Source organism: Delphinapterus leucas, chromosome 13, assembly GCF_059928025.1.
Source record: "Delphinapterus leucas isolate spDelLeu-1000000601 "Yukka" chromosome 13, BTC_Dleu_Yukka2, whole genome shotgun sequence".
NCBI classification, from domain to species: Eukaryota; Metazoa; Chordata; class Mammalia; order Artiodactyla; family Monodontidae; genus Delphinapterus; species Delphinapterus leucas.
The window spans coordinates 71,308,438-71,330,745 of NC_143141.1; the positions used below are offsets into that span (position 1 = coordinate 71,308,438).

Below are 22,308 nucleotides of genomic sequence, written 5' to 3' on the forward strand. Positions count from 1 at the left end.
TACATCAGAAATACACTACATGTGGAGCAACTCCTACAGAACACCTACTGAACGCTGAAAGAAGACCTCAGACTTCCCAAAAGATATATATATATATATATATATATATATATTTCCTTTTTTTCTGAGTGTGTATGTGTACGCTTCCTTGTGTAATTTTGTCTCTATAGCTTTGCTTCTACCATTTGTCCTAGGGTTCTGTCTGTCCTTTTTTTTCTTCTTTTTTTAAGTATAGATTTTAGTGCTTGTTATCATTGGTGGATTTGTTTCTTGGTTAGGTTGCACTCTTCTTTCTTTCTCTCTTTCTTTTTATTACTTAAAATTTTTTTTTAATTTTTGATAAATTAAAATTTTTTTTATTTTAATCACTTTCCTTTCTTTTCTTTTCCTTTTTTCTTTATTTCTTTATTTTTTTCTCCCTTTTCTTCTGAGCCATGTGGCTGCCAGGGTCTTGGTGCTCCAGACGAGTGTCAGGCCTGTGCCTCTGAGGTGGCAGAGCCAAGTTCAGGACATTGGTCCACCAGAGACCTCCCGGCTCCATGTAATATCAAACAGCGAAAGCTCTCCCACAGATCACCATCTCAACGCTAAGACCCAGCTCCACTCAACGACTAGCAAGCTACAGTGCAGGACACCCTATGCAAAACAACTGGGAAGACAGGAACACAACCCCACCCATTAGCAGAGAGACTGCCTAAAATCATAAAAAGGTCACAGACACCCCAAAGCACACCACAGGACACGGTCCTGCCCACCAGAAAGACAAGACCCAGCCTCATCCACCAGAATACAGGCACTACTCCCAACCACCAGGAAGCCAACACAACACACTGAACAAACCTTAGCCACTGTGGGCAGCCACCAAAAAAACAGGAACTACGAACTTGCAGCCTGTGAAAAGGAGACCCCAAACAGAGTAAGTTAAGCAAAATGAGAAGACAGAGAAACACACAACAGATGAAGGAGCAAGGTAAAAACCCACCAGACCAAACAAATGAAGAGGAAATAGGCAGTCTACCTGAAAAAGAATTCAGAGTAATGATATTAAAGATGATCCAAAATCTTGGAAATAGAATGGAGAAAATACAAGAAATGTTTAACAAGGACCTAGAAGAACTAAAGAGCAAACAAACAGTGATGAACAACACAATAACTGAAATTTAAAATTCTCTAGAAGGAAACAACAGCAGAATAACTGAGGCAAAAGAACGGATAAGTGACCTGGAAGATAAAATAGCGGAAATAACTACCACAGAGAAGAATAAAGAAAAAAGGATGAAAAGAATTGAGGACAGTTTCAGAGACCTCTGGGACAATCTTAAACGCACCAATATTCAAATTATAGGGGTCCCAGAAGAAGAAGAGAAAAAGAAACGGACTGAGAAAATATTTGAATAGATTATAGTGGAAAACTTCCCTAATATGGGAAATAGTCAATGAAGTGCAGGAAGCACAGAGAGTCCCATACAGGATAAATCCAAGGAGAAACACCCCAGGACACATACTAATCAAACTATCAAAAATTAAATACAAAGAAAAAATATTAAAAGCAGCAAGGGAAAAACAACAAATAACGTACAAGGGAATCCCCATAAGGTTAACCGCTGATCTTTCAGCAGAAACTCTGCAAGCCAAAAGGGAGTGTCAGGACATACTTAAAGTGATGAAAGGGAAAAACCTACAACCAAGATTATGCTACCCAGCAAGGATGTCATTCAGATTCGATGGAGAAATTAATCTAAATTTGACAAGCAAAAGCTAAGAGAATTCAGCACCACCAAAGCAGCTTTAGAACAAATGCTAAAGGAACTTCTCTAGGCAGGAAACACAAGAGAAGGAAAAGACCTACAAAAACAAACCCCAAACAATTAAGAAAATGGTAATAGGAACATACATATCAATAATTACCTTAAATGTAAATGGATAAAATGGCTGAATGGATACAAAAACAAGACCCATATATATGCTGTCTCCAAGAGACCCACTTCAGACCTAGGGACACATACAGACTGAAAGTGAGGGAATGGAAAAAGATATTCCATGCAAATGGAAATCAAAAGAAAGCTGGAGTAGCAATTCTCATATCAGACAAAATTGACTTTAAGATAAACACTATTAAAAGAGACAAAGAAGGACACTACATAATGATCAAGGGATCAATCTAAGACAACAATATAACAATTGTAAATATTTATGCACCCAACATAGTTACACCTCAGTACATAAGGCAAATGCTAGCAGCCATAAAAGGGGAAATCGACAGTAACACAATCATAGTAGGGGACTTTAACACCCCACTTTCACCAATGGACACATCATCCAAAATGAAAATAAATAAGGAAACACAAGCCTTAAATGATACATTAAACAAGATGTTCTTGTTATTTATAGGACATTCCATCCAAAAACAATAGAACACACTTTCTTCTCAAGTGCTCATGGAACATTCTCTAGGATAGATCATATCTTGGGTCACCAATCAAACCTTGGTAAATTTCAGAAAATTGAAATCATGTCAAGTATATTTTCTGACCACAAGGCTATGAGACTAGGTATCAATTACAGGAAAAAAATATGCAAAAAATACAAACACATGGAGGCTAAACAATACACTACTAAATAACCAAGAGATCATTGAAGAAATCAAAAAAAAATCAGAAAAATACCTAGAAACAAATGACAATGAAAACACGACGACCCAAAACCTATGGGATGCAGCAAAAGCAGTTCTAAGGGAAATTTACAGCAATAGAATCCTACCTCCATAAATAAGAAACATCTCAAATAAACAACCTAACCTTTCACCTAAAGCAATTGGGCAAAGAAGGACAAAAAAACACCAAAGTTAGCAGAAGGAAAGAAATCATAAAGATCACATCATAAATACATGAAAAAGAAATAAAGGAAACAATAGCAAAGATCAATAAAACCAAAAGCTGGTTCTTTCAGAAGATAAACAAAATTGATAAACCATTAGCCATACTCATCAAGAAAAAAAGGTAGAAGATTCAAATCAGTAGAATTAGAAATGAAAAAGGAGAAGTAACAAATGACACTGCAGAAATACAAAGGATCATGAGAAATTACTACAAGCAACTATATGCCAATAAAATGGACAACCTGGAAGAAATGGACACATTCTTAGAAAAGTACAACCTTCCAAGACTGAACCAGGAAGAAATAGAAAATATAAACAGACCTATCACAAGCACTGAAATTGAGACTGTGATTAAAAATCTTCCAACAAACAAAAGCCCAGGACCAGATGTTTTCACAGGCGAATTCTATCAAACATTTAGAGAAGAGCTAACACCTATCCTTCTCAAACTCTTCCAAAATATAGCAGAGGGAGGAACACTCCCAAACTCATTCTATGAGGCCACCATCACCCTGATACCAAAACCAGACAAATATGTCACACGGAAAGAAAACTACAGACCAATATCACTGATGAACATAGATGCAAACATCCTGAACAAAATACTAGCAAACAGAACCCAACAGCACATTAAAAGGATGATACACCATGATCAAGTGGGGTTTATCCCAGGAATGCAAGGATTCTTCAATATACGCATATCAATCAATGTGATACACCATATTAAAAAATTGAAAGGTAAAAACCATATGACCATCTCAATAGATGAAGAAAAAGCTTTTGACAAAATTCAGCACCAATTTATGAGAAAAACCCTCCAGAAAGTAGGCATAGAGGGAACTTACCTCAACATAATAAAGGCCATATATGACAAACCCACAGCCAACATCATCCTCAACGGTGAAAAACTGAAACCATTTCCTCTAGGATCAGGAAAAAGACAAGGATACCCACTTTCACCACTATTATTCAACATAGTTTTGGAAGTTTTAGCCACAGCAATCAGAGAAGAAAAAGAAATAAAAGGAATTCAAATCAGAAAAGAAGAAGTAAAGCTGTCAGTGTTTGCGGATGACATGATACTATACATAGAGAATCCTAAAGATGCTACCAGAAAACTACTAGAGCTAATCAATGAATTTGGTAAAGTAGCAGTGTACAAAATTAATGCACAGAAATCTCTTGCATTCCTATACACTATTGATGCAAAATCTGAAAGAGAAATTAAGGAAACACTCCCACTTACCATTGCAACAAAAAGAATAAAATACCTAAGAATAAACTTACCTAAGGAGACCAAAGACTTGTATGCAGAAAACTATGACACTGATGAAGGAAATTAAAGATGATACAAACAGATGGAGAAACATAGCATGTTCTTGGATTGGAAGAATCAACATTGTGAAAATGACTACTCTACCCAAAGCAATCTACAGATTCAATGCAATCACTATCAAACTACCAATGGCATTTTTCACAGACCTAGAAAAAAAAATTCACAATTTGTATGGAAACACAAAAGACCCCGAAAAGCCAAAGCAATCTTGAGAAAGAAAAACAGAGCTGGAGGAATCAGGCTCCCAGACTTCAGACTATACTACAAAGCTACAGTAATCAAGACAGTATGGTACTAGCACAGAAACAGAAATATAGATCAATGGAACAGGATAGAAAGTCCAGAGATAAACCCACGGACATATGTTCACCTTATTTTTGATAAAGGAGGCAAGAATATAAAATGGAGAAAGGACAGCCTGTTTAATAAGTGGTGCTGGGAAAACTGGACAGCTACATGTAAAAGAATGACATTAGAACACTCTCTAACACCATACAAAAAAAATAAACTGAAAATGGATTAAAGACCTAAATGTGGGCTTCCCTGGTGGCGCAGTGGTTGAGAGTCCACCTGCCGACGCAGGGGACACGGGTTCGTGCCCTGGTCCGGGAAGATCCCACATGCCGCGGAGCAGCTAGGCCCGTGAACCATGGCCGCTGAGCCTGTGCGTCCGGAGCCTGTGCTCCGCAACGGGAGAGGCCACAACAGTGAGAGGCCCGCATACCGCAAAAAAAAAAAAGAGACCTAAATGTAAGGCCAGACACTATAAAACTCTTAGAAGAAAACAGAGGCAGAACACTCTTTGACACAGATCACAGCAAGATCTTTTTTGATCCACCTCCTAGAGGAATGGAAATTAAAAAAAAAGTAAACAAATGAGACCTAATGTAACTTAAAAGCTTTTGCACAGCAAAGGAAACCATAAACAAGTTGAAAAGACAACCCTCAGAATGGCAGAAAATATTTGCAAACGAAGCAACTGACAAAGGATTAATCTCCAAAATTTACAAGCAGCTCATGCAGCTCAACATCAAAATAACAAACAACCCAATCCAAAAATGGGCAGAAGACCTAAATATATATTTCTCCAAAGGAGATATACAGATTGCCAACAAACACATGAAAGAATGCTCAACATCATTAATCATTAGAGAAATGCAAATCAAAACTACAATGAAGTATCACCTCACACCAGTCAGAATGACCATCATCACAAAATCTAGAAACAATAAATGCTGGAGAGGGTGTGGAGAAAAGGGGACCCTCCTGCACTGTTGGTGGGAATGTAAATTGATACAGCCACTATGGAGAACAGTATGGAGGTTCCTTAAAAAACTAAAAATAGAACTACCATACGACCCAGCAATCCCACTACTGGGCATATACCGTGAGAAAACCATATTTCAAAAGGAGTCATGTACCACAATGTTCATTGCAACTCCCTTTACAATAGCCAGGACATGGAAGCAACCTAAGTGTCCATCAACAGATGAATGGATGAGGAAGATGTGGCACATATATACAATGGAATATTACTAGGCCATAAAAAGAAATGAATTTGAGTTATTTGTAGTGAGGTGGATGGACCTAGAGTCTGTCATACAGAGTGAAGTAAGTCAGAAAGAGAAAAACAAATACCGTATGCTAAAACATATATATGGAATCTAAAAAAAGCCGAAAAAAATGGTTCTGAAGAACCTAGGGGCAGGACAGGAATAAAGATGCAGATGTAGAAAATGGACTTGAGGACACGGGGAGGGGGAAGGGTAAGCTGGGACGATGTGAGAGAGTGGCATGGACATATATACACTACCAAATGTAAAATAGATAGCTAGTGGGAAGCAGCCCCATAGCACAGGGAGATCAGCTCGGTGCTTTGTGACCACCTAGAGGGGTGGTATAGGGAAGGTGGGAGGGAGATGCAAGAGGGAGGAGATATGGGGATATATGTATACATATAGCCGATTCACTTTGTTATACAGCAGAAACTAACACAACATTGTAAAGCAATTATACTCCAATAAAGATGTTAAAAAAAAAATAAGGAAAACTTCATTTCATGCTTCTCTCCTTCCAAAGTGGATTTTGTTACACCAAAGACACTTTAGTCCCCTAACTCCTCCCTTCCCTACCCCGCCTACAGCAAATACTTTTATCTCTCCTTCCTCCTTCTCTTTGAATTAAATCAAATGTTTAGTTTTTCTTTGGCTTCTGCTTTCTCTGTCTCATCAAATCAAGTGCTGTTCCATTTTGCTTGAGGATTATCGCAATAAGCTCTTAGGGAAAAGAGGTTTCTCAGCACTTCAGCTTGTTTCCTTCTAGTTATTTGCTTTGCCTTTTATTATCTTTTTTTTGCTGAGTCCCCAGGACACAGAGACACACAGAGTATGTAGAGATTTTTGGCCTTTTCCTTTTTTCCTAAATGAAACCTGTTGGTTTAAAAAAAACATAAACAAAAAAAATATGTCTCCCCCAAAAAGGTTTGTCCTTTTTAACAGGGTCAGAGATCTAAAATGAGATCTACATAAACATACTCACATACGCACGGATATATGCACGTAAATATATGTATGTATGTATGTATCTATCTATCTATATATATATACACACACATATAGAGTATGTCTACACACACAAATATACATATATTCACTGTATACACACACAAGCATAAATATATGTTACCATTTCTAGGGAGCTTTTTGCCTCAGTTAACTTGGACCTGAGAGATAGTTTACAGAAATCCACCAAATAGGCAAATGTACTACCACTTTACGCTACAACTGAACTCATAGTGTTAAGATTAATAACACTGTTGATAAAAATCAACTCCTACCTCCCTTTCCTCCCTTAATGAACACACTTGGTTTTTCTAATCATTAGATCTCAAAAACCAATACCATTTCTCTTCAAAGTACTTCATGATGAAGGTGCAGTAAAGCAATACATTTAAGTTCTGGTGGTGGAGGGTAGCAGAGCTAATTCCAAGTATGTGACATCATAGCAGAGTGAGACAGTAAAAGTGCCCAGGGCTGGGACTGGAGGAGCTGGGTCCTAACACAGCTCAGCTGCCTGCTGTGGAACCCAGGCATATCCCTTCAACCCCCTGGACTGAACGTCTCACCTGCCAGGTGAAAAGGTTGGACTAAATAACTCCCAAGGGCTCTAAGTCTGGATTCCTAAGTTATCCCACTTTTAGGCAAGGCATGGCAATGAGGACAATCCCACCTATTCCTTCCTGTAAATTTCAAAACTTTGAACTAAAACCTAAAACCTGAGTTGAGATTACATGGGGTAGCAGAATTCGAATTTGAAAAATAAACAATAAAGGAACTCTTTCAGTGGTCCCAGTTTGGTTTGGCACTTCATAAGACCACGTGAACAGAGGAGACCCTCAAATACTTCCCAGACTGGGGGGACTACCCTAAGCCCCTATGAGTGATTTCCAGAAGATAACTCATCCATCTGGTTCCCACCTGCTCAGGGTTTAGTCTGTGACTTTAGATATGGGGCAGTCAGATAGATGGGCTTGATGCAATCTACTGGAGCCCGATCCTTAGAGCTGTGAAAGTGCAAAGAAAGAAGGTGATGTCTGGGGCAACTGGAGACCAAGTCATAGAACATTTGACCAAAGATATCATCATAGAACTCTATTATGGGCAGGCAGATACTGGGTGTTCCACTGGACAGGGTGTCTGAAAACCTTGCTCCTGGTTCCAGATCTACCACTTATCTGCAGCGTGACCTTGGGCAAGTGTTTAACTTATTTGCTTCTTGGTTTTCTCCCCAGTACAGCAAGGGATTAAGCTGTGTGACCACCATGTTTGTTTCTAGCGCTGACATTCTGAAAGTCAGATGTGGAATGTAGCATCTTTAAATATCCTCAGGTAGAGAGACGGACGTAGTAACCCAGAGGAGGCTTTCCAAAAGCATGATTCTGCTATAAGAATCTTAGTTTTTGATGAGAGGACAGTTTGAAAGTCATACAAAGAGAGAAGATTTAAGAGATGACATAGATGTAGATATAGATATATTATTCACTTCTACACTACCTTCATTCTTATCATGATGGTTTTTTCCTTTCTCACTTTCTGCAAATGGTCTCTAGAGCAGAAATAGAATAGAGTTTTCAAAGCATATTCCATGGTACATGATACGCAATAGCAAAAGAGTTGTGTGCCCAAAGGAGTTTGGGAAATTTCATTTTATGTTTTACTCTTGCAGAGTCACAAATCTTAATGGCATATTAAGGTTCTAAGATGTCCTGCAAGGAAAGAACCTGTTTACTTTTGTTTAACTCTGTAATCCTCAAACTTACTTGATCCCAGAGCTTTCTCATACTACCTATTAACACCTTGTGGGGCTGGTGTTCTGTGGAACATACTCTGGGGGATGGCATGGCATTATTCCCTGACGCCGCACCTAGTGACATGTGTCTGCACATTGCACTTCTGTCCATATTCCAGCCCAATAAACTTCTGTTGTTCTTTAAGCCCCACATGATATGAATGGCATCATTATCAATCAGTAGCTTGTAATAATGATTTAATAGTTTAATTGCAATATAGACAAGTAGCCAGAGGTGCCAGAGCTGTGTGTGATTTATTGAGATGGAAATCTGTCCATTCATGCGTTTGTTTACTTGTGTTCCCATGCAAAGAATATGATTAAGGGCCTTGTGGCTCAGGATGGTGGACTGAGCACACACTTGTCTTCTTCTCCCCTGCAGTCCCACTAAAGCAATAATAAGCGATTCAACAGAGGAATAAATCCTGAATAGCAAACAGAGCAGGAAGGGAACCATGAGTGAATTCTAGAGCACAAAGAGGAGATGGAAGCTGTTGATGGAGGAAATAAAGTGACCAAAGCTGAGAAAATGCTCCCTTTAGAGCAGAGGAGGGAGCCCATCTGCTGGGAGGCACCACGAGTACTGATAAGGGATCCTCTGAAGTAAAGATGAGAGTCAGGAGGAAAAATGAGATTCCTCTGTGGTGTGGTTAACCCATATTGTCTCTGCCACCTTTTAACCCCATTTTCCCAGATGAAAACATAGCAGGGTGCTTAACCATGAGGGAGAGAAACAGGGGGCTCTACTCTAAACATTCAAGTGGACTTGGGAGAACTAGGGCTGCTAGTGGGTGTGTTCATGGTTCATGCAGAGCGTGACTAGTCCATGATGCTGGAGTTGGGGACCGGGCACTGCGGGGTGGCCGGCTCCCCACCAGCCATCAGGCCAATTGTGACATGGAGAGCAAGCACTGACTATGTGCAGAGAAGTTTCTATCCGTGCTCCTAGTTTCTCCTGTTTCTATATGAGGGGCTGATCCAGGACCCCCCTACATATGATAGCCCAGAAACATGAAAAAGAAATAGCAACAAAAAAAAATTGACTCCAGAGAAAACAAAGATAAATTAGGTAATAGAAGTTAACTTGAGAGATAAATCTCTTCAGAAAGATTTAAGACTGAGAAGAGGGAAATGAAAATATCAGAGAAATAATAAAACAATTTTATCAGAGATGAAAGAAATGTGTTTTCTGATTGAAAGAGCCCACCAAATGCTACCGCAGAATTTTTATAGAGATCCATTCCTAGATCCATTGTATTGAAATTTCAGCATCTCCTAAAGAAAGATCCTGAAGGCTTCCAAAGCGGGCGGGGGGGGGGGGGGCGGGGGGGCTGGGGGGGTGAGGAGCAGGTTGACTACAAAGAAATTAACAGTGAAACCAGCCTCAGGCTTCACCTCAGTCACATAGATGCTAGACAACACTAAAGCTAGGCCTTCAAATTTCTGAAGCAAAATTTCTGATCTATAAACTATAGCCAGAAAATCTATTAACCAAGTATGAAAACAAAATAAAAATATTGCTGATATTCAAAGATTCGCCAAGAAGCTTTCCCCTGAGGAAATTTCCTGAGGATGGTGGGACTAATGGAAGAGCTCTAGTGAAAATGAATTCCAGAATAATAGCTGTACTGGAGGCCCAGAAAGCAACTGGTACAAATTAAAAACAGGGTGTCAACGTCTTCAAGAAGAAGGGAGAGATTTTTCAAGGAATGTGTAGAAGGGCTAGCGATATGGTGCAAAAGGCAAATAGAAAATAAATAAAAGAGAAAAACAATTAGAAATTTCTGAAAAAACAAAGTGCACAAGAGACTCCTGATTCAAATAAATATAAGGCAAATTATAATGTGCCACAATTTTGACAAGTGACAGTGTAAGACAGAGAGAGAGAGAGAATGAATATTCATTTACTCTTGATGTTAGAAACATTCTCTGTGGAGTGAGATGCATTACTGGACCTATAAAGACATTTATAAATATAACCATTGGTCACTGTAGTGAAAAATATATATATATAGTTTTCAGTATAAAAGCTCTGTTTATTGATTTTCAACATTTAGCATCAACCTATAAACAAAACACAAGAATTAATCGTTCTTACACAACCTTGACAATATAGAGGAAAACATAACTGCCTTGGGAGGTGGACGTGGAAAAATGCAGAAGAGCAGGAAGACTAATAGCATTATCTTCCAGGGAGGAGAGTCAGGTGATGCTGTCTAAAGCTGATGGAACAAGTGATACATTTGCCATGAAGAGTTAAAAAGGAAAGTAATTAAAAAAAGTAAAACGGGATTAAAAAAATAAAGAATTAGAAGGGGGATAGTATCATTTTTTTTTACTGTACCATCAATGTTAAGGAGCCAAAATTGTTGCACCAACAAATAACTCTGTGATCATAATATCTAGAATCATGAAGGCAGCTGCCAAAAGAAATTAGAAATCCTTAAAAATATTTTTGGGACTTGGTGAGAGGAGCAGGATTTGGCGATAGTTTTTTTTTTTTTAATTATTATTGTGAGCTACTCTGAACTGTTTAACTCCTCACCATATGTATAAATTACTTTCATTTTTAAAGTCATTGAGTGCCTGCCATATGGCAAGCATTGTGTTAAATACGAGACATTTAGAGGTGGTACCAGCCTTATAGCATCAGCATCTACAGAAACAAATGATGCTAGGACAGGAGCCCTTCCCAGGGATGCATTCATGTGAATTGGAAGAGAGGAGGCAGGGCAGGGAATCACAGTTTACAGAATATTTGGCCAACTGATTGAAACTGTTGGCATAGAAGCCTCAGAGAGGTGAATTAGGAGAAGAGGTCTTTAGGACTTAGGAGCTTGGAGATTTGACATGTTTCCTTTAGATTAATAATATTCTAGGCAGGCAGATAGAGTTACTGACAATTTGGAGCTCTAAGCGTCCTCAGAGAGACTCTATCCAACCTTTTCATTTTACAAACAAAGGAACCTTGGTAGTGGCAGAGCCAGGGCTCAGATTCAGTCCTTCTGATTTCAAGTTTAGTGATAGATAAAAGGAGCTCCAGACTGAGACACCCCTCAAAGCTGAAAATCAACATTCCTCACATACCTACTAAGGGCCAGGCACTGAACTGGCCACTCCATGCATGTAGTTTAATTTAATCTCCACAACAGCCATATGAGGGAGGCTATACCTATATTAAATCTGAGCAAACTAAGGCTTAAAGAGTTTAAATAATTTGTCTGAAGACTGGAACTGGATAGAGATAGAGCCTGAATATGAAAGAGTCTGTCTGATCTCAATATTCATGCCCCTTGGTTTCTGGCTCATAATTTGAGCCCTGCTGGCTGGGATAAGAGCAACACATCCCTATGCCGGTGACCAGAGATAAAAATAATAACCACTTCATATTTAATTATTGAACACATCAACACAATCCAATAATAAGGAAACTATGATCGTGGCACAGTGTAAGCAGGGCTCTTTGATCTGCCTCTCCACCCCTCCATGGCCCACACTGGGGGAAGATCAGTGAGATGCCAGGCCATCCTTCTTAGTTAGAAGGGACCCCAGGAGCCTTCCCATAGCCCCAAGCTATTCTGAGCAAACTAAACAGGAAACAGGGAAAGAGGAGAGAGAAATTCTCACTGACTTTAAAAGATTTATACTGACAATATCCCAAGGAGCTTACGAAATGTACTTTTTCCTTTTGCTTTATTTTTTGGAGCTAGAGGAAAGCTGCTGATGAAGAGAGAGCTCTCAACTACGGAGTTTCATTGAGAGTGAAAATACTTTAAGCTCAGTCCCTTATTGATAGCCCAGTTGCACAAAATAAAATTCATATAAACATTATCTCACATATTAGAACTGGAAAAGTAATCCATCTTCCAGTCAACTTTGAAAGAGTCTCATTATTGAGGTACTGAATCACAGGAAAGAATTTAAATGTGTTTCCACACCCAGGAGGGAGGAACGGTGGTACAGGATGAGCCCCAAAGCCCCAGCAACTTCAGCCTGATTTGCTCCTGCTGGGAACTTGAGTTTCGCAGGGGTGCGTGTGTGTGTGCGCGTTCGTGCACACGCGCACACACAAGCACACTTGCATGTTATCTTTCTGAGAAAAAGGGAAGCACCTCCTTTATTTTGCCCACATTCTTTCTTTTAGTAGCTCGGAAAACCGGTTTCAATCCAACTTTCCACCAACTAAAAATACCAGAGTAGGGTCTCAGACCAAGACACAATTGTTGCTCCCTAACATGTGGCATGTGTGGCTTCATCCTAACCCCAGAATGTACCCCCAGTGTGTCTGCAGCAAGACTGTGCCCCCAGAGATGCTTCCAGGGCTCTCACTTGCTCTGAAAAGATATACACTAGCCTAGTGTTAGAAGCCCTGGTAGAGTCCCAAAGTCTGTCCCTAACATAGCACCTTTGCTTACAAAGGTAACATACTAAACACATCACATTTGCATTTAGTCTCGTCCTTGCCTAGTGTGAACTGGTGGTAGAGGATGAGGTTGGGTCAGCATACCTCCTGCCCCCCAGCATACCAAATTAATCTTCCAGAAGCACCACCCTGATGATGTCCCTGTCCTGCTCAAAAACCGCTTCTGGCTCCCTGTTATCCACAAAGTAAAGTTGGACATCTTTAGCTGGGAATGAAATGTTCTCTGTGGTCTGGTCCACACTCACTGCCCTTCCTTATTTCTCAGCCTTCTCGTCACATGTGCCACTCTGCAGCCGAACGCCACTACACATTTTCTACATTTCTGCCTTCACTCCTCTTCCTCTCAACTCTTGCACAGCTGTTTCTGCCAATATCCTTGTTTTTCTCTCCCTTTAAGACCTAGGTCAAAGGTCATCTTCTTTATGAGTCTTCCCAACTGAACCTAATGTCTCTTTCATGAAGCCTCCCAAAGTGCTTTATCTCTTATGTGTCTTATGACTCTATAACCTCTACTTTTGATTAAAATTAGTGCAGACATGTCATCACCCCTATGGGACCTCGAGTTCCTTGAAAGCCAGAACTGTCTGGCTCATGTCTGTGTCCCCAGGGCAGAGCCAGTGGTTGGATGTTTGCTCAAAGCAGGCATCCAATAAATGAAATTTGAGGGCAGAAAGGAGTAAGGAAGCCAGTGAACAAATGGATTTGGTCCAGTACCCATCTGCCCGCCTTTCTCCCTTCCCATCCATCTGGGCTCTTGAGATATACAACTTGCCCGCAAGGCACCCTGGTCATATTTTAGGATAAAGAATACAGTGGGACAATGAGAAAGATACAAGGGAAAGAACACTGGTTAGGAGTCCAGAGACCTGGAGTCTGGTCGGTCTCTGGACTTTCAAATTGAGACTGGGCAAGTCATTTCCTCATTCTGATCTCCAGTCTGCTTCTCTAGAAAAGAGAAGACATTACATTAGATCATCTTAAAGTCCTTTTTTTTTTTTCAAAATTATAACTTTAATATCCACAAATGAGAACTTTATATAAACTCATATAAAGTAGTTAGAATTGGCTGATAGCAATAAGACTTGATGTGATAGTTGAAACAAGTAGAAAGTTGCTATTTTAGTTTGTAATAAATCATAGAAAAAGACAGTTTCTAGCACGGGCTCAGCAGTTGTACATTGTCAGGGTTTGTAAATGTATTAACTTTTTCCATATAGTCACAAGGTGGTTGCTACATATTAGCTGTCACAGCCTCATTCAAGGCAGCAAGAAGGAAATAGTGGTGGGAGTGACACCATCCCTTCTGTAAAGAAAGGAAACTCTTCCCAAGACACGGCCAGTGGATCTCTGCTTACAGAACTCCTTGTTCAAAGCCAAGTTCACTCCTAGCTGAAATGAAGGCTTGAGACATGAACATTTAATCAGACTTACAGTACCCCAGTTGGCAAGAAAGAATAGTGAATTGGATGAGGAGTAGATAACCAAGAACATCAACATCATTGGTGTAGCCTCTTATTATTTATAAAAACAGTTTCATATCAAAGGATGATCCCTGTGAGGACAGAATTATTTAGGAGCACTTTTTAAAAAGGAACTAAAGGCAACCCCAATCTAAACAGTATCAGAAGCAATAGTTTACCTTATTAGAGACAAATTTTGGAAAGGCCCATAAGTTTAAATGAGTCATATTCCTACCTAAAACACTGAATTTGTTAATATGCATTTGTTTAATTTACTTTGTTTGAATATGTTTATATAACTTCTATGTTTTCAAGGCAAAACTGGGATAGAGGAGGAGGAAAATATTTAAAAGTACCTCCAATTCCTTCTGGTCCCATTTCCTATTTTCATCTATTAATAATCCCACATAGCTTTCACTATTTAAAGTCCTTTCTAATTCTGAGTCTTTAATTCTAATTCCTTTCTTTTACCTCTGTGCCTGTGACAAGAATGTCTCCCCCATGGTAAAACAGGATAATAATATAGACTATTTACTGAGGGTTGTAGAGCACTTTTCAAAGGCCCATAGGCCATGCTGAAACTTCCCAGTAATTACAGAGGGTTCAGTTTCCAGTACTGACCCAAGTCCCTGATTCAACTCAGAAACAGTCTTGTGCTGACCTCATCCTGATTGTAACTAGAAGTCACATTTATCTACCTCTAGAACATTGCACCTCTCCAAATTCCTGACACAATATGCGTGCTTGGAAATGCTTTGCTTCTGGTAAGAATCCCCTTCCTTCATCTGCATCATGCTTTATTGTAGGCTGCTAGTTCCTTTGCCTACTCGGTAAATTGGGTTATCTGCAGAAGGAGACTAATTCAAAGCACTGGGGGGTGATTAAAGAAGGCTGAGCACTTGTTAGCTGGTTTCTACAGGAGTTGGGGATCTTGTGGGACTAGGCTTTCACTGCAAAAGGAGCATCATCTAAAGGTCCAAAACTTCAATGCAGAGTGTAGCAAGTAAAATTAATGCACCAGAAGGAATACCGGGAACAATAAAATGGCGCCATGCTTTTATGCTGACAGTAATCCCCATGAATACAAGGTTCTTGTAGGTCTCTTGGACTGCGCTACTGGAGTTAGGGTTGGCTTGCCCCAGAGGGAAACTCTACAGGCATGGCACCAGGAGGGATCTGTAGGGCTCTCTTTGTGGAGACCAGTTGCAAATGCATATGATTCATAGACTCAGGAGCTGAAATGAATCTTAAGAGATGACTGACTTCAGCCAACCCTTCCCACCCCATTTTATAAATGAGGAAACTGAAACCAGAGAAAGTTAATGCTTTGCCCAAGATCACTTAGCTAGAAAGCAAAGGAGTGGGAGCCATGATCTTAGCTACATAATAAGTGACCCAAATAAGCCACCCACCTCTCAGAGAAAACCTTGAACTGGTCATAACTATTTGGGAAGCCTAGAGCCAACCCATACATTCCTGGGAAACTCTGAATTGTCCAACAGCTGTCAGTTGAGTCCAAAGTTGGCTTGAGTGTGATATGGAGAACTCAGGTCAGCTCTGATTTAAACTGTGACCCATAGCGTGGCCTGAGATACCCCAGAGTGTCCTGGTTTGTGAGGTGTGGAGATATGCTACGTGGATGTTTATAAGATGGAACTGATGTCCTGCCTCCACTCTGGGAACGTGTACAGAGGGAGGGACTCTCTCTAGGCTGCCCTCCTCCACCAAGAACATCTTAGCACTTGGGTTGAGTTTCTGACTCTCATCACTCTTTGGGTATTAAATAATCTGTCCTAGTCTTCTGCTTCTTATGGGACTTTGTTAATTGTGCCTACTGGCTGGGAAAGAATCTGTGAGTGTCATCTCTAACTTAGAAGACAGTGGAAATCAAATAATTGATTATTTTATAAGGGTGCTTCCTCTCTACCTAAAACTGTGTAATGTGCTCTCCATGCTTACCTCACATAATCCTCACAACCACTGAAGTAGATGTTTTCATTCCCATTTTACAGATGAGGGACCTGAGTCTCAAGAACATAGAGCTAGTAAGTAGGGGAGCTAAGGTGAGAACCTTGATCTGCCTGATGATAAAGCCCAAGTCCCAGGTCACCATCCTCTTGCCTCAGGCTTTGCTTTTTACAGAGACAACCTAAGAGAGGGGGAAGAGGGCCAGGTGTGTGTAAGGAAGGCGAGAAAGGCCTCCAGCATCGCTGGCTCTGACGCCGTTGGTCTCTAAATCCCGCCACAGAGCTTATGCTGGTCCTCCCTTCTGGACACGCTGCAGAGTCACCTTCCCTGTCTCTTGGCAGGTGCCTTCCTCCTCCTCAACACCTCGATGAACTCCAGGCACAGCATCTTGAGTCCATGGGTGAGAAGCAGCAGCGAGCACTGCAGGCTGGCCGTCTCGGTACACAGGCACCTGCAGCCCTCCGGGAGGTACGTCGCCCGGCTGCTGCCCCACAGTGAGGCTGGAAGAGAGATCCCCCTGGTACCCACTCCAGGAAAGCATGGGTAAGTCCTTCCCCGTGTCCAAAACCCATTATGTAAATGGAGATTTGGCTTTGGGCTACAAATTTCCAGAACACCCTGGAAATTTGACATCTACTTAATTGACATCTATTTAAAACTCACAATCGTCCTTTAATGGGTAGTAGGGTCCAGATGGAGCCATTACTGCTAATATTCCCTGCATGGTGTCTTGGGCCCTGATCTGTGGGGTCCTCTGGCTGCCCAGGCTGACGGTCCTTCCAGAGGCCAGAGGACCAGCTGGCAGAGTGGACATTTAATGAGTGGGTATTAAAGATATTCGTTTCCCAAAGTCCAGATGGAGCCAAGAAGAAAACAGCCAAGGGGAGTGTTGAAAGGCCAATATGAAAGTAATTGAATATGCTGGAAACTGGGTTTTACCAGAAGAAATTTGGCAGGAAGAGAAAGAGCAAACAATTGTGGCTGCCCAAGCAGGTCCTACAGCAGTGTGGGACACCACAGCAGAATAGGTCAGGGATGCCACACGGTATCAGTTCAGGAGAGGAACATGATCTGTTCTAGAACCTCTAAGGCTTGCACAACATTGAAGTCATACCCAATACCCATGTCAGTGAACTTAAGCCTCCTGGACACACTCACATGCTTCCTCAGTGACCCATCAGGCCTCTAGAAGTAGTGACGCTGGAAAGCAAACCTGAACAAGGGAACCTCTGTGCCTGCCTTTTTTCTCATTCCATAAGACTTCAGTTTTGAGGGGTCCCTGCTCCGATAATCAACAAGAGTGCAAGATCCTTCTTTGTGGCGCGTTTGCTAGAGAAAGACCTCAAATTTTTCCTTCTAAGAAAATACGTTTCAGAAAGGCTCCATCTGAGCAATGATGTTCCCCATCTCCATGGTGTGCTGGGTCAGTGGGGAGATCCTGCCTACTGCAATTCCCATAAAGCTATATGGCCTCCTTGCTCATTTCTTGAAAGTCTCCACCCCACTCCCCTGCTACTGGCCCATCTGTATTTATTTGTGTTTCAAAGAACTACAAGCTGCTACAATCCCAGCAGGAATGAAATCTCGGCTTCAGAAAAGATGTTCTCCTCATACCTAAACTCATATCTATCTTCTTGCCTCTGAAATGTCTCGTTGGACTGGCTGGGAGGGGCCCAGCCACCAATTGTGTCTATTCACCAGAAATCAGGAATGTCAGGTGTGTGAGCTGCCCACTATTAGGGATGAGCCGTCTTCTGATGGCCAAGGCTTCCTCCAGCATAGCCTCCTTTTCTTGTGAGAAGCCCCAGATGGCAAGGTCTCCCATCCATGGGTGGGGATGGTGGTGGCCTCGGCTGCAGTGCCATCCTGTATGTGTTTGCCCAGCCCCATGAGCTGTTTTGACTTCTGCTCAACATTCCTGCCCCACCAAGCCTGGCAGAGACCAGAGAGTTCTTCCTGGGGCTGCTGGGACTTCAGGCAATCAATCTGTTGAGGTGCTAGGTAGCGGGTAGGGAGACATTGATGTTGCAGGTGGACATGGAGTTTGGGGTCTCCCTGAAATGCAGGCTGAGAATGAGCATGTGTGTGAGAGGACAGGTGCTGCAGGATTTCAGCACTTCCTAAGTAGCAGGGCCTGGTCCCTGTCTAGCATCCTCAGGAAAACGATAGCGCCTCGGTGTGACGGGCCACGGGGGCTTGCTAAGAGCTTTCCCCTCTTTATCTTCCTGTGCTCATAACTACCAGCTGAGCTCCCATTAACAAACAGGAAAACTGAGGCAGAGAGCAGAGGTAGGCAGCCTATTTATAGTTGCCTTAACTGGACCCCAGGTCTCCCCTTTCCTCATTCGGGCTGTTTTTGGGAAACCCATAGCCTCTCAGCAGGAATTCAGGGGGTAAAGGATGGGGTTGGGAAAGAGGAAATGGAAGATGAAGGAACCTTGCAAAAAGACCTGATCTAGATTCTTTGAAGAGCCAGGGAGCATGTGATGGCAGCCTTTCCTCCTCATGTGTTGAGAACAAGGAGACCAAGACTGCACGGTGCAGGAGGCCGTGAGCGTCCCCTGAGGCTGCCCTGGCCGCCAGTCTCCGTGTCCACCCTGCTGGCCAATGCATTTTCTTCCCAGCCTGACCCTTCCGTCACCAGGATCAGTCTGCGCCCTGGAGGGTGGGAGCTGAGGCAGGAAGAAGGGAGCAGGGGTGCTGGGCAAGCCCATTGACCTGATGGCTTTGCTAGGGCTGCCCCTACATCTTCAGGAGCTTTGCCTCAGGCCAGGCTCCGTGCGTCTTGTGCCGAGATGTTCTCCCCTCTCCCTGGCAGGGCCATCGTGGAGTTTGGTGATGAGCAAGAGTGATTCCAGTTTAAGTTAAAGATGCCTGAGCTATAGCCTCCCCACTAACAAGATCAGCGTGCTGAGGGCGCAAGGGCGCAGCTGAAGGGGCGACCCGTAGACTGCTTTGCTGTGTGGAGGAGCCCTGCTGCTGGGCCTGGCAAGCTGCAGGTCACAGGCGCATGTCCAGCAACTCAGAGAGCTCTGGCTATTCATGTCGGCCTGGATCCGAGTTGCTCAGCCTCGGTACTATTGACGTCTAGGGCCGGACAATTCTTTTTGTGGGCACTGCACTGAGCGTGGTCCTCGGCTTCCCAGGCCTCTACGCACTAGACGCCAGTAGCACCTCCCCTGGTTGTGACAACAGAAATGTTTCCAGACATTGCCAGATGTTTCCTGGGGAGCAAAATTGCCCCACTGAGACCACTGAAATAAATAGAGCATTTTAGAGCGGGGAGGAGCCCTGGGATTTACCCGGTTCAACCGTGTCAGTTCACAGGTGTGGGAACTAAGGCCAGGAGAGGTCAGGGACTTGCTCCCTGTCAGGTGATGAGTGTCAGTGTTGGGAGGCAAGTGTCTTGAGCCCTACACTCATGTGTATGTGCCAGCCACTGTACCAGGTACTGGGTTTCACAGACACATAAGGCCCATCCCTACCCTATAACAATAATACCCTATAACAATAGTAATTGTTATTACTTTTACAATAGTAATAACTATTGTTAACACTAATTACACACTTCCTAGATGTGCCAGCCAATCACTGCTGTGCACTTTACACGCCTTTTCTTATTTAATACTCAACAACACAATGAAGCAGGTACTGTTATTATCTTCCATTTCACAGATGAAGAAATTCAGTGAAGCCAAATAACTTGCCCAAGGTCACTGGCTAGACAGGGGGGAGGGGGTTTGAACCTAACCAGCCTGACTTCAGACTGTTTTTACCCATTGCTGGAAGAGCTCAATTGGACCACAGTAATGCAGCAGGAAAATTATTATGCCCTTGAACCAAAGCCCTAAATTTAAGTCCTATTTCACTATTCAATCGTCAGTTCAATGAACAATCATTTATTGGGTATTTTGTATTTGTTAGGACCATAGAGGTGATAGGGATACAGAAGGCCAGCCTTTGATGGTTCATGAAAGGATATTCCATGAATGAGCTCTATGACCTGAGGCAAATTCCATCCCCACCTAAGCCTTGGTTTCCCCATCTGTAAAGTGGGGATGATGATGCTGACCCAGCTCACATGGTCACGTGGGGTCATGTGGGGTCATGTGGGGTCAGTGCAATTAAGGATGTGAAGGGCTTTGCACACTCTGAGCAGGATACAAATGTAAGAGGCCATTACTTAATACCCTCACCTGCTCTGCTCTGCTCTGCTTACAATTGGGGATCACAAAGGATTGAGACTCGTCTGCTCTCTGATTATGAGTCAGTGTCAGACTCAAGAATCTGTTGGTTTTGAGGTCCTTGGCAGTTTGCCCCGCTGGAAGCTTATTCTCTTTAATATCAGAGATGACCCCAGCAGCCCAGTGGTCACTGTGGTGAGGGGGACGTGGTGAAATCTTGGCGGTGATAAGAGTGATGACTACAGATGGCTTCCTCTCAGAGCAGAACATGGTGGTTCGGGGACCGCTACTGGGAGAACAACATTCGGCATTCGTAGTGACGAGGGAGGAAGTTGTCACAGCAAAGTCGGCTGGGGAGAGCCTGACTCAGAGGAAAGACAAGTCAGAGGCCACCAAGTCCCCAGGAAACCACTAAGTCGTGAGCACTCGGTGCAGCAGCCTGCGTGGAGGCACGGGAGGCTGGGGGAGGCTGCTGGGGATCCCCCTCCTCATTGCCTGGAAGGCCGCAGCAGCGTGCGTGACATCTGAATGATTCAGAGCGCGAGCGCCTGAGTCTGCCAAGGCGGCCTGGCTCGGCCCGGGGCCTCCCAGGGGACAGCCGACGACGCGTGCCTGGCCTGCTCATACGCCCGGCCAGAGAGGCCACAGAAGCAAGGAAGCAGAGAAATGGGCTGTCAGACAGCCAGCCCCGCTGGCCACAGAATCCAGCAGGCAGAGGACATCTTAACTCTGAATTAGAGGCCACGAAGTTCCATGAATTGAATGAATATAATAATACCTATTTAATATGATGAGTCGTGAAACGGCATGAGGAAGATGGCTCACATTGTGCCCAGCTGTAGTAGATACTTAATACATGCTAGATCCTTCTCACTCATAATTCATTTAACTCCCACGGATGGAGCGCCACCGTGTAATAGGTGCTAGGAATACACAGCCAGAGATGACACAGGCACGGCTTTCAAGGAGCATCCAGTCCAGTAAGGGAGAAGCAAGTAAAAACATCTGCTTATGCAGATGTTTTAAAATTAGGGCCCAGAAATTTTAAGAGGCTGAGCTAAGATCACTGGCCAGCAAAGCCAGCACAGGCAGCCCAGCTCCTGCTTCTGCTTCCAGCACGTCCCTGCCTTTCAGCTGAAAGCTGTTGCGGAAAGAGCAGTCGGCAGCAATTGGCAGTCGGCGCCTTCCTGGACCCAGGAGCACAAGCACAAGGGCTGGCGGTGTCTCAGGCTGTAAGAGCGACTCTCCAGGCCTCCTTCCAGGACATCGTCCCGAGTCTTCCTTCCTCTTCACGTGCACGGTTTCTCCTGCAGCCTCGGGTGTCTGGGGACTTTATTATGTGTGACCAGAACTACACAGTGTGTGGAGGGAAGAATTGGACACTGAGGGGATAGAAGTTGCCAATCTTTTGAATTACTAATTCTTTTTTTTTTTTTTTTTTTTTTTTTTTTTTTTTGGCGGCACGCGGGCCTCTCACTGTTGTGGCCTCTCCCGTTGCGGAGCACAGGCTCCGGACGCGCAGGCTCAGCGGCCATGGCTCACGGGCCCAGCCGCTCCGCGGCATGTGGGATCTTCCCGGACCGGGGCACAAACCTGTGTCCCCTGCATCGGCAGGCGGACTCACAACCACTGCTCCACCAGGGAAGCCCTGAATTACTAATTCTTGAAAAGATGTTTTAAACCTAAAGGATTTGGTGATACCCGGGCTTGAG

At 43.0% G+C, this 22,308-nt stretch overlaps 1 protein-coding gene across 1 annotated transcript in view; it reads left to right on the forward strand.

The window, feature by feature from the left end:
- The window catches only part of LOC149747784 (ALK tyrosine kinase receptor-like), a 493,479-nt gene extending 471,930 nt beyond the window's left edge, over positions 1 to 21,549 (forward strand). The window contains exon 5 of the mRNA XM_089922432.1: positions 16,754 to 21,549. Coding sequence (XP_089778558.1) covers positions 16,754 to 16,959 — 206 coding nt within the window. The 3' untranslated portion in view covers positions 16,960 to 21,549. The remainder of the gene's footprint in view (positions 1 to 16,753) is intronic.
- The last annotated feature ends 759 nt before the right edge of the window (positions 21,550 to 22,308 follow it).